Here is a 12,195-nt window from a genome sequence, read left to right as displayed (position 1 = left end):
GTGTCCCTACAACCCCAGAACTGCAGCAGCTGAAGAAGGCAGCTCACCCTCGCATCATTTAATCAGGGGCCATAAATGGTGACTTTGCCAGCAATGTGCATGTCCAATGAATTAATGAAACGTCTTTGATTCCATTTTGACTATGTTGATAATAATTTATGAATCATTTAGAAACACGTCTATTTCCATTTGCAAATCTGCCCTTCTCAGGGCAAGGACATTAGCATCATTCAGTGAAAGCTGCCCAACAGCCAATAGAACAGACCCTGCACCCTCCCAGATACCTACAAATGCACGCAGGTGTCTTGCACATGCCAGACCGATGGCTCCATTCTGCTCCTGACCACAGATCACCAATATCGTTGGCTGCTTCTTTGACAGTGAGCTCCGCGGAAAAGCCTGAGGAGGAAAGAGAAAGATCATCAGTGCCTTTGCCAATCCTAACCTTAGAGGAGGTGATGGTCTTGTGGTATTATTGCTGGAGTGTTAATCTAGAGACCCACGTCATGTTCTGGGAACCTGGGTTCAAATTCTGCCACGGCAGATGGTGGAGTTTGAATACAATAAGAATCTGGGATTAGGAGTCTAATGATGACTGTGAATCCATTGTTGGGGAAGGAAACTGCCATCCTTACCTGGTCTGGCGTAGGTGTGACTCCAGACCCACAGCCAATGTGGTTAACTCTTCACTGCCCTCTGGGTAGTTAGGGGGGGGGTCTAGCCTGTGATGCCCTCATCCCCTGAACAGATAAAAACAACCTCACAACTCAGTGTGCCAACTCGAATTCTTTGTTCATCACTTAATCAGAAAGGAAGATTTGAGTTTGTAAAGCACATCTAACAAGCCCAGAATGGCCCCAGACTATTCTATGACCATAAGAGTACAGGTTGCTACTGATATAATACAGGAAATTAATTTGCACACAATAAATTCCAACCTTTGGACAAGGGCAGTGGGAGACTCCATTGCAACTCGTCAGAGTCCCCTAGTGCCCTGGTTTTAATCACCCCATCCCACCCTTCCACCATTGATCCCTTGACACATCCATCCTTCCAACCAATCAGAAAGAGAACAGGCTGTTCATAAACCACTTAATGATTAAACATAACTCTCAGTCAAACACATTTATTTTCTTTCTTTCTCCAAAACTATGAAAGTCTTTCAGACAAAAAAAAATGTACAATGTTTCCAGCATCAATGCAGATCATTCCCCCAAGTCAGTGCTTGGAAATTAATCTTTAACTTCTGGAGAGTTTGCAATCACCTGTAAAAAAAATCTCATAGAAATTAGAGATAGAGTGAGGGAGAGACAGACTGAGATACATCCACTAATGTACATCCATCTGGGTCCACAGCAAGTCAGGGTAAATGGTTTCCTGAATCCCAAGTCAGGATAAGTGTTTGCCTGAATCCCATGTGTGATGTCTGTCTGTAGAGACCTGAATCTTATTAAGTGAGGCTGATATTCCCAGTGCAGTACTGAGGGAGTGCTGCTCTGTCAGAGGTGCCATATTTACAATAAACTGAGGCTCTGATTGCACTCTTGGGAGAATATAAGAGACCTCATGACCCTGCTTCGAAGAGGAGCTATGTCTGATATCCTGAACATTCAGCTGTTGGGAACATCACCGAAACAGATTATTATTATTATTATTCTGTTGGTTTGAGTTTGCTGTATGCTAATTGGATGCTGTATTTCTTCTGTTACAACAGTGACTACATTTCAAAATGAGTTTCGTTGGCTGTGTAGTGCTTCAGGATGCTCTGAGATTGTGAAAGGTGCTTGATAAATGCAAGTTCATTCACTGCAGATAAATAAAAGCATCATTAATTTCTAAGTTTCAAACTATAGTCTATGTTTGATAGCGAGCCTGCCCTGCCCTGTCTAGTCGTGCCAACCCCTATGTGACATGAGAGTTTATCTTCTGGTCCTGCACTCCCTGTTGGGAGCTGGCTTTGAAAGCTATAATGTGAATACCATTGTTGGATGGCGGCCTGTGTTTTTCCACTTGTTAAATTAATGGACAGAAATTTCTGATCCATTTCCAGCAACTGCTTTTCACAAGGAGGTGAGGGAGTGAGGGGGGGTTCAACGCTGAGAGTCTGAGGCAGTTCCAACAATTGATAACACACGCACATCTCTGTCTGTGCAGGCTTTGTGCAAATCGTCGACCAACAGAAAAACATGGATTGATGTAATGAGTTGTTGGTAAATGCCCACTGTGTGAAAATCCTAAAACTCTGATGTCTCACTGACTCAGTGGAAGAGTCCTGCTGTGCACATCACTGTGCCAAGTCTGATTGCTGGTACATGTGGTCTCTGTTAATCATAACACTACGGCAGAACTCAGCTCCAAGCACCAGATGAGGTCGAGGAGGATCCCGAGCATATTTGAAATGAGTGAGGTGAATGAGCACATTGAGGTGAGGAGGAAATAGAGAGAAATTAGCCATGGAGCAACAGGAGAACATTAAAAGTTGTTCACACACGTGACCCTTGTGAGGCTGAAATCATACTGCTTTGTTTCCTGATGAGGGACTTATGCCTGAAAAGTTGACTCTCGTTCTCCTCAGACGCTGCCTGACTACTTTGCTTTTCCAGCACCACACTTTTCAACTCTGACTGTGGCGGTACAGTGGCTCAGTGGTTAGCACTGCTGTCTCACAGTGCCAAGGACCCAGGTTCAATTCCACCCTTGGGCAACTGTGCGGAGTTCTCCCCGTGTCTGTGCGGGTTTCCTCCGGGTGCTCCGGTTTCCTCCCACAATTCAAAGGTGTGCAGGTCAGGGTGAATTGGTCACGCTAAATTGCTCATAGTGTGCAGGCTAGGTGCATTTGTCAGGGGCAAATGTCGGGGAATGAGTCTGGGTGGGTTACTCTTCAGAGGATCAGTGTGGACTTGTTGGGCCGAAGGGCCTGTTTCCACACTGTAGGGATTCTATGACTGTGCAACATCTGCAGTCCTCACTTTCTCCCTAAATCATATGACATCATGTTGTAGTCCAACAGGTTTATTTAAAATCACAAGCTTTTGGAACACTGTCCCTTCATCAGGTGAAGTGGAGAGAGGTGCGCAGGCACAGAATTTATGGGCGGAGAGATAATGGCAAGATAATTCTGAATAATGAAGAATACCAACAGAGAAGTGCAAATAATATGAGCAGAGAGTCAAATGCCTGAATGGCATGTTTTTACAGGTGATCCTTACAAAGGAGTCTGGCAACTAACAGGTTAATGTAAGCACCAATATTTTTGATTCTCTTTTTCAAACCAAGAATAGAAATATATGACTTCAAAGTCAGCTCTTGAAGAGTGTTATCACTTACCAATAGCCAGACTGAAGAAAATGGAGTCCAGGTGAGGATGAAAGTCATTCCCATTGAGCGTGTCCTGACAGGGAAAGATCATCAGCTTCTCCTCCCCCCCCATAACCACCTGGTTTCCATTTCAGATGTCAACCAAAATTGTATAACGTAATGTTTCACATTTCTAAACCACCATTCCTGCCATTAAAACCAAATAACTAAACTAGACTCATCATTGTTCCTTAAACTAGATCACTTGATCATTCAAGCCACATCGGCAATAAGCAATAGTGATCAACTGTTCAGGACACTTGAAGATCCATTATTGGATGAAGCTTCCTCATCTTCAATGGACTTGTCAAAGCCGAGGATTGGAGGAATGAAGGGAAAGTCGTAAGGTTACTTTTACAATCTGCATTTCTTATGTTACAACAATGATTGTAATTCAAAGTGTGTCTCTGTGTGTAAGTGTTTGTATAACTGTGTGGTTTGAGTTCTTAGGAGAGAGTGCTTGGAGGAACTGGAATCAGTCCTGACTCCAACACAGTTAGGAGAGAGAGAGTGACAGTGAGGGGAGAGAGTGACAGTGAGGGGAGAGAGTGACAGTGAGGATATAGAGAGTGACAGTGAGGATAGAGAGAGTGACAGTGAGGGGAGAGAGAGTGACAGTGAGGGGAGAGAGTGACAGTGAGGATAGAGAGAGTGACAGTGAGGGGAGAGAGTGACAGTGAGGAGAGAGAGTGACAGTGAGGAGAGAGAGTGACAGTGAGGAGAGAGGGTGACAGTGAGGAGAAAGACAGTGACAGTGAGGATGGAGAGAGTGACGCTGACAATAGAGAGAGTGACAGTGAGGGGAGAGAGTGACAGTGAGGAGAGAGAGTGGCAGTGAGGGGAGAGAGTAATAGTGAGGGAAGAGAGTGACAATAAGGATAGAGCGAGTGACAGTGAGGAGAGAGAGTGACAGTGAGGATGGAGAGAGAGTGACGCTGACAATAGAGAGAGTGACAGTGAGGAGAGAGACAGTGGCTGTGAGGATAGAGAGAATGACAGTGAGGGGAGAGAGTGACAGTGAGGGGAGCGAGTGGCAGTGAGGGGAGAGAGAGTGACAGTGAGGGGAGAGAGAGTGACAGTGAGGGGAGAGAGTGACAGTGAGGATGGAGAGAGAGTGACGCTGACAATAGAGAGAGTGACAGTGAGGAGAGAGACAGTGGCTGTGAGGATAGAGAGAATGACAGTGAGGGGAGAGAGAGTGACAGTGAGGGGAGTGAGTGGCAGTGAGGGGAGAGAGAGTGACAGTGAGGGGAGAGAGTGACAGTGAAGAGAGAGAGTGACAGTGAGTGGAGAGAGTGACAGTGAGGAGAGAGAGAGGGACAGTGAGTGGAGAGAGTGACAGTGAGGGGAGAGAGTGACAGTGAAGAGAGAGAGTGACAGTGAGGGGACAGAGAGTGACAGTGAGGGGAGAGAGTGACAGTGAGGAGAGAGGGAGTGACAGTGAGGGGACAGAGAGTGACAGTGAGGGGAGAGAGTGACAGTGAGGAGAGAGGGAGTGACAGTGAGGGGACAGAGAGTGACAGTGAGGCGAGAGAGTGACCGTCAGGAGAGAGAGTGACAGTGAGAGGAGACAGTGATAGTGAGGGGAGAGAGTGACTGTGAGGATAGAGAGAGTGACAGTGAGGAGAGAGAGGGACAGTGAGGGGACAGAGAGTGACAGTGAGGCGAGAGAGTGACCGTCAGGAGAGAGAGTGACAGTGAGGGGAGAGAGTGACAGTGAGAGGAGAGAGTGACAATAAGGATAGAGAGAGTGACTGTGAGGATAGAGAGAATGACAGTGAGGGGAGAGAGTGACAGTGAGGGGAGAGAGAGTGACAGTGAGGATAGAGAGAGGGACAGTGAGGGGAGAGAGTGACAGTGAGGGGAGAGAGTGACAGTGAAGAGAGAGAGTGACAGTGAGTGGAGAGAGTGACAGTGAGGGGAGAGAGTGACAGTGAGGAGAGAGGGAGTGACAGTGAGGGGACAGAGAGTGACAGTGAGGGGAGAGAGTGACAGTGAGGAGAGAGGGAGTGACAGTGAGGGGACAGAGAGTGACAGTGAGGCGAGAGAGTGACCGTCAGGAGAGAGAGTGACAGTGAGAGGAGAGAGTGACAGTGAGAGGAGAGAGTGACAATAAGGATAGAGAGAGTGACTGTGAGGATAGAGAGAATGACAGTGAGGGGAGAGAGAGTGACAGTGAGGGGAGAGAGAGTGACAGTGAGGATAGAGAGAGGGACAGTGAGGGGAGAGAGTGACAGTGAGGGGAGAGAGTGACAGTGAGGATAGAGAGAATGACAGTGAGGATAGAGAGAGTGACAGTGAGGATAGAGAGAGGGACAGTGAGGGGAGAGAGTGACAGTGAGGGGACAGAGAGTGATAGTGAGGGGAGAGAGTGATAGTGAGGGGAGAGAGTGATAGTGAGGATAGAGAGAGTGACAGTGAGGAGAGAGAGTGAAAGTCAGGAGAGACAGTGAGGGGAGAGAGTGAAAGTCAGGAGAGACAGTGAGGGGAGAGAGTGACAGTGAGGGAGAGGGGCTGACAGTGAGGATAGAGAGAGTGACAGTGAGGGGAGAGAGAGTGACATTGAGGATAGAGAGAGTGACAGTGAGGGGAGAGAGTGACAGTGAAGGGAGAGAGTGACAGTGAGGATAGAGTCACAGTGAGGAGAGAGTGAGTGACAGTGAGGGGAGAGAGTGACAGTGAGGATAGAGAGAGTGACAGTGAGGGGAGAGAGTGACAGTGAGGATAGAGAGAGTGACAGTGAGGGGAGAGAGAGTGACATTGAGGATAGAGAGAGTGACAGTGAGGGGAGAGAGTGACAGTGAGGATAGAGAGAGTGACAGTGAGGATAGAGAGAGTGAGAGGAGAGAGTGACAGTGAGGAGAGAGTGACAGTGAGGGGAGAGAGTGACAGTGAGGAGAGAGAGTGACAGTGAGGAGAGAGTGAGTGACAGTGAGGGGAGAGAGTGACAGTGAGGGGAGAGAGTGACAGTGAGGAGAGAGAGTGACAGTGAGGAGAGAGTGAGTGACAGTGAGGGGAGAGAGTGACAGTGAGGGGAGAGAGTGACAGTGAGGAGAGAGTGAGTGACAGTGAGGGGAGAGAGTGACAGTGAGGGGAGAGAGTGACAGTGAGGATAGAGAGAGTGACAGTGAGGGGAGAGAGTGACAGTGAGGAGAAAGAGTGACAGTGAGGAGAGAGAGTGACACTGAGAATAGAGAGAGTGACACTGATGGGAGAGAGTGACAGTGAGGAGAGAGAGAGTGACAGTGAGGAGAGAGAGAGTGACAGGGGAGAGAGTGACAGTGAGGAGAGAGAGTGACAGTGAGGGGAGCGAGTGGCAGTGAGGATAGAGAGAGGGACAGTGAGGAGAGAGAGTGACAGTGAGGGGAGAGAGTGACAGTGAGGCGAGAGAGTGACCGTCAGGAGAGAGAGTGACAGTGAGGGGAGAGAGTGACAGTGAGAGGAGACAGTGATAGTAAGGGAAGAGAGTGACAGTGAGGATAGTGAGTGACAGAGAGTGACAGTGAGGGGAGAGAGTGACAGTGACGATAGAGAGACACTGAGGGGAGAGAGTGACAGTCAAGAGAGACAGTGACAGGGGAGAGAGTGACAGTGAGGGGAGAGTGTGACAGTGAGGAGACAGAGTGACAGTGAGGGGAGAGACAGTGGCTGTGAGGATAGAGAGAGTGACAGTGAGGATAAAGAGAGTGACAGTGAGGGGAGAGAGAGTGACAGTGAGGGGAGCGAGTGGCAGTTAGGAGAAAGGGTGACAGTCAGGAGAGAGAGTGACAGGGGAGTGAGTGACAGTGAGGGGAGAGAGAGAGTGACAGTGAGGAGAGAGAGTGACATTGAGAGGAGAGAGTGACAGTGAGGAGAGAGAGTGACATTGAGGATAGAGAGAGTGACAGTGAGGGGAGAGAGTGACAGTGAGAGGAGAGAGTGACAGTGAGGAGAGAGTCACAGTGAGGAGAGAGTGAGTGACAGTCAGGAGAGAGAGTGACAGGGGAGTGAGTGACAGTGAGGGGAGAGAGAGAGTGACAGTGAGGAGAGAGAGTGACAGTGAGGGGAGAGAGAGTTACAGTGAGGAGAGAGAGTGACAGTGAGGGGAGAGAGAGAGTTACAGTGAGGAGAGAGAGTGACAGTGAGGAGAGAGAGTGACAGTGAGGGGAGAGAGAGTTACAGTGAGGGGAGAGAGAGTGACAGTGAGGGGAGAGAGTAATAGTGAGGGAAGAGAGTGATAATAAGGATAGAGCGAGTGACAGTGAGAAAAGAGAGTGATAGTGAGGAGAGAGAGTGACAGTGAGGGGGGAGAGAGTGACAGTGATGATTGAGAGAGTGACAGTGAGGATAGAGAGTGAAAGTCAGGAGAGACAGTGAGGGGAGAGAGTGACAGTGAGGGAGAGGGGCTGACAGTGAGGATAGAGAGAGTGACAGTGAGGGGAGAGAGTGACAGTGAGGGGACAGAGAGTGATAGTGAGGGGAGAGAGTGATAGTGAGGGGAGAGAGTGATAGTGAGGATAGAGAGAGTGACAGTGAGGAGAGAGAGTGAAAGTCAGGAGAGACAGTGAGGGGAGAGAGTGAAAGTCAGGAGAGACAGTGAGGGGAGAGAGTGACAGTGAGGGAGAGGGGCTGACAGTGAGGATAGAGAGAGTGACAGTGAGGGGAGAGAGAGTGACATTGAGGATAGAGAGAGTGACAGTGAGGGGAGAGAGTGACAGTGAAGAGAGAGAGTGACAGTGAGGATAGAGTCACAGTGAGGAGAGAGTGAGTGACAGTGAGGGGAGAGAGTGACAGTGAGGATAGAGAGAGTGACAGTGAGGGGAGAGAGAGTGACATTGAGGATAGAGAGAGTGACAGTGAGGGGAGAGAGTGACAGTGAGGATAGAGAGAGTGACAGTGAGGATAGAGAGAGTGAGAGGAGAGAGTGACAGTGAGGAGAGAGTGACAGTGAGGGGAGAGAGTGACAGTGAGGAGAGAGAGTGACAGTGAGGAGAGAGTGAGTGACAGTGAGGGGAGAGAGTGACAGTGAGGGGAGAGAGTGACAGTGAGGAGAGAGAGTGACAGTGAGGAGAGAGTGAGTGACAGTGAGGGGAGAGAGTGACAGTGAGGGGAGAGAGTGACAGTGAGGAGAGAGTGAGTGACAGTGAGGGGAGAGAGTGACAGTGAGGGGAGAGAGTGACAGTGAGGATAGAGAGAGTGACAGTGAGGGGAGAGAGTGACAGTGAGGAGAAAGAGTGACAGTCAGGAGAGAGAGTGACAGGGGAGTGAGTGACAGTGAGGGGAGAGAGAGAGTGACAGTGTGGGGAGAGAGTTACAGTGAGGGGAGAGAGTGACAGTGAGGAGAGAGAGTGACAGTGAGGGGAGAGAGTTACAGTGAGGGGAGAGAGAGTTACAGTGAGGGGAGAGAGTGACAGTGAGGAGAGAGAGTGACAGTGAGGGGAGAGAGTGACAGTGAGGAGAAAGAGTGACAGTCAGGAGAGAGAGTGACAGGGGAGTGAGTGACAGTGAGGGGAGAGAGAGAGTGACAGTGTGGGGAGAGAGTGACAGTGAGGGGAGAGAGAGTGACAGTGAGGGGAGCGAGTGGCAGTTAGGAGAAAGGGTGACAGTCAGGAGAGAGAGTGACAGGGGAGTGAGTGACAGTGAGGGGAGAGAGAGAGTGACAGTGAGGAGAGAGAGTGACATTGAGAGGAGAGAGTGACAGTGAGGAGAGAGAGTGACATTGAGGATAGAGAGAGTGACAGTGAGGGGAGAGAGTGACAGTGAGAGGAGAGAGTGACAGTGAGGAGAGAGTCACAGTGAGGAGAGAGTGAGTGACAGTCAGGAGAGAGAGTGACAGGGGAGTGAGTGACAGTGAGGGGAGAGAGAGAGTGACAGTGAGGAGAGAGAGTGACAGTGAGGGGAGAGAGAGTTACAGTGAGGAGAGAGAGTGACAGTGAGGGGAGAGAGAGAGTTACAGTGAGGAGAGAGAGTGACAGTGAGGAGAGAGAGTGACAGTGAGGGGAGAGAGAGTTACAGTGAGGGGAGAGAGAGTGACAGTGAGGGGAGAGAGTAATAGTGAGGGAAGAGAGTGATAATAAGGATAGAGCGAGTGACAGTGAGAAAAGAGAGTGATAGTGAGGAGAGAGAGTGACAGTGAGGGGGGAGAGAGTGACAGTGATGATTGAGAGAGTGACAGTGAGGATAGAGAGTGAAAGTCAGGAGAGACAGTGAGGGGAGAGAGTGACAGTGAGGGAGAGGGGCTGACAGTGAGGATAGAGAGAGTGACAGTGAGGGGAGAGAGTGACAGTGAGGGGACAGAGAGTGATAGTGAGGGGAGAGAGTGATAGTGAGGGGAGAGAGTGATAGTGAGGATAGAGAGAGTGACAGTGAGGAGAGAGAGTGAAAGTCAGGAGAGACAGTGAGGGGAGAGAGTGAAAGTCAGGAGAGACAGTGAGGGGAGAGAGTGACAGTGAGGGAGAGGGGCTGACAGTGAGGATAGAGAGAGTGACAGTGAGGGGAGAGAGAGTGACATTGAGGATAGAGAGAGTGACAGTGAGGGGAGAGAGTGACAGTGAAGGGAGAGAGTGACAGTGAGGATAGAGTCACAGTGAGGAGAGAGTGAGTGACAGTGAGGGGAGAGAGTGACAGTGAGGATAGAGAGAGTGACAGTGAGGGGAGAGAGAGTGACATTGAGGATAGAGAGAGTGACAGTGAGGGGAGAGAGTGACAGTGAGGATAGAGAGAGTGACAGTGAGGATAGAGAGAGTGAGAGGAGAGAGTGACAGTGAGGAGAGAGTGACAGTGAGGGGAGAGAGTGACAGTGAGGAGAGAGAGTGACAGTGAGGAGAGAGTGAGTGACAGTGAGGGGAGAGAGTGACAGTGAGGGGAGAGAGTGACAGTGAGGAGAGAGAGTGACAGTGAGGAGAGAGTGAGTGACAGTGAGGGGAGAGAGTGACAGTGAGGGGAGAGAGTGACAGTGAGGAGAGAGTGAGTGACAGTGAGGGGAGAGAGTGACAGTGAGGGGAGAGAGTGACAGTGAGGATAGAGAGAGTGACAGTGAGGGGAGAGAGTGACAGTGAGGAGAAAGAGTGACAGTCAGGAGAGAGAGTGACAGGGGAGTGAGTGACAGTGAGGGGAGAGAGAGAGTGACAGTGTGGGGAGAGAGTTACAGTGAGGGGAGAGAGTGACAGTGAGGAGAGAGAGTGACAGTGAGGGGAGAGAGTTACAGTGAGGGGAGAGAGAGTTACAGTGAGGGGAGAGAGTGACAGTGAGGAGAGAGAGTGACAGTGAGGGGAGAGAGTGACAGTGAGGATAGAGAGAGTGACATTGAGGATAGAGAGAGTGACAGTGAGGATAGAGAGAGTGACAGTGAGGATAGAGAGAGTGACATTGAGGATAGAGTGAGTGAGAGGAGAGAGTGACAGTGAGGGGAGAGAGTGACAGTGAGGAGAGAGAGTGACAGTGAGGGGAGAGAGTGACAGTGAGGAGAGAGAGTGACAGTGAGGAGAGAGAATGACAGTGAGGAGAAAGAGTGACAGTCAGGAGAGAGAGTGACAGGGGAGTGAGTGACAGTGAGGGGAGAGAGAGAGTGACAGTGTGGGGAGAGAGTGACAGTGAGGGGAGAGAGTGACAGTGAGGGGAGAGAGTGACAGTGAGGAGAAAGAGTGACAGTCAGGAGAGAGAGTGACAGGGGAGTGAGTGACAGTGAGGGGAGAGAGAGAGTGACAGTGTGGGGAGAGAGTGACAGTGAGGGGAGAGAGTGACAGTGAGGGGAGAGAGTGACAGTGAGGAGAAAGAGTGACAGTCAGGAGAGAGAGTGACAGGGGAGTGAGTGACAGTGAGGGGAGAGAGAGAGTGACAGTGTGGGGAGAGAGTGACAGTGAGGGGAGAGAGTGACAGTGAGGGGAGAGAGTGACAGTGAGGAGAAAGAGTGACAGTCAGGAGAGAGAGTGACAGGCGAGAGAGTGACAGTGAGGAGAGAGAGTGACAGTGAGGGGAGAGAGAGTTACAGTGAGGGGAGAGAGTGACAGTGAGGAGAGAGAGTGACAGTGAGGGGAGAGAGTAATAGTGAGGGAAGAGAGTGATAATAAGGATAGAGCGAGTGACAGTGAGGAGAGAGAGTAACAGGAGAGACAGTGACGGGAAGAGAGTGACAGTGAGGGGGGAGAGAGAGTGACAGTGATGATAGAGAGAGTGACAGTGAGGAGAGAGAGTGAAAGTCAGGAGAGACAGTGAGGGGAGAGAGTGACAGTGAGGGAGAGGGGCTGACAGTGAGGATAGAGAGAGTGACAGTGAGGGGAGAGAGTGATAGTGAGGGGACAGAGAGTGACAGTGAGGATAGAGAGAGTGACAGTGAGGGGAGAGAGAGTGACAGTGAGGAGAGAGTGACAGTGAGGAGAGAGTGAGTGACAGTGAGGGGAGAGAGAGTGACAGTGAGGGGAGAGAGTGATAGTGAGGGGACAGAGAGTGACAGTGAGGAGAGAGTGAGTGACAGTGAGGGGAGAGAGAGTGACAGTGAGGAGAGAGTGACAGTGAGGAGAGAGTGAGTGACAGTGAGGGGAGAGAGAGTGACATTGAGGATAGAGCGAGTGAGAGGAGAGAGTGACAGTGAGGAGAGAGTGACAGTGAGGGGAGAGAGAGTGACAGTGAGGGGAGAGAGTGACAGTGAGGGGAGAGAGTGACAGTGAGGAGAGAGTGACAGTGAGGGGAGAGAGAGTGACAGTGAGGGGAGAGAGTGACAGTGAGGGGAGAGAGTGTTTCAGGAGGGTACTCTGAAAGTAACATGACATGAAAGTTCAAAGAAGTGAGGATAGCAGAAGCAGTGATGATACAGTGAACCAACAAATGCTGAGACAAAGGGAAAGGTCAAAAGGTGAAGAT

At 50.2% G+C, this 12,195-nt stretch overlaps 1 protein-coding gene across 1 annotated transcript in view; it reads right to left on the bottom strand.

The window, feature by feature from the left end:
- Window positions 1–12,195, bottom strand: part of yjefn3 (YjeF N-terminal domain containing 3) — a 165,195-nt gene that overhangs the window by 15,251 nt on the left and 137,749 nt on the right. Inside the window, exon 3 of the mRNA XM_072594377.1 lies at window positions 289–399. Coding sequence (XP_072450478.1) covers window positions 289–399 — 111 coding nt within the window. The remainder of the gene's footprint in view (window positions 1–288; window positions 400–12,195) is intronic.

This window comes from Chiloscyllium punctatum, chromosome 24 (genome assembly GCF_047496795.1).
Source record: "Chiloscyllium punctatum isolate Juve2018m chromosome 24, sChiPun1.3, whole genome shotgun sequence".
NCBI classification, from domain to species: Eukaryota; Metazoa; Chordata; class Chondrichthyes; order Orectolobiformes; family Hemiscylliidae; genus Chiloscyllium; species Chiloscyllium punctatum.
This window is presented reverse-complemented; position numbering and strand designations above follow the sequence as displayed.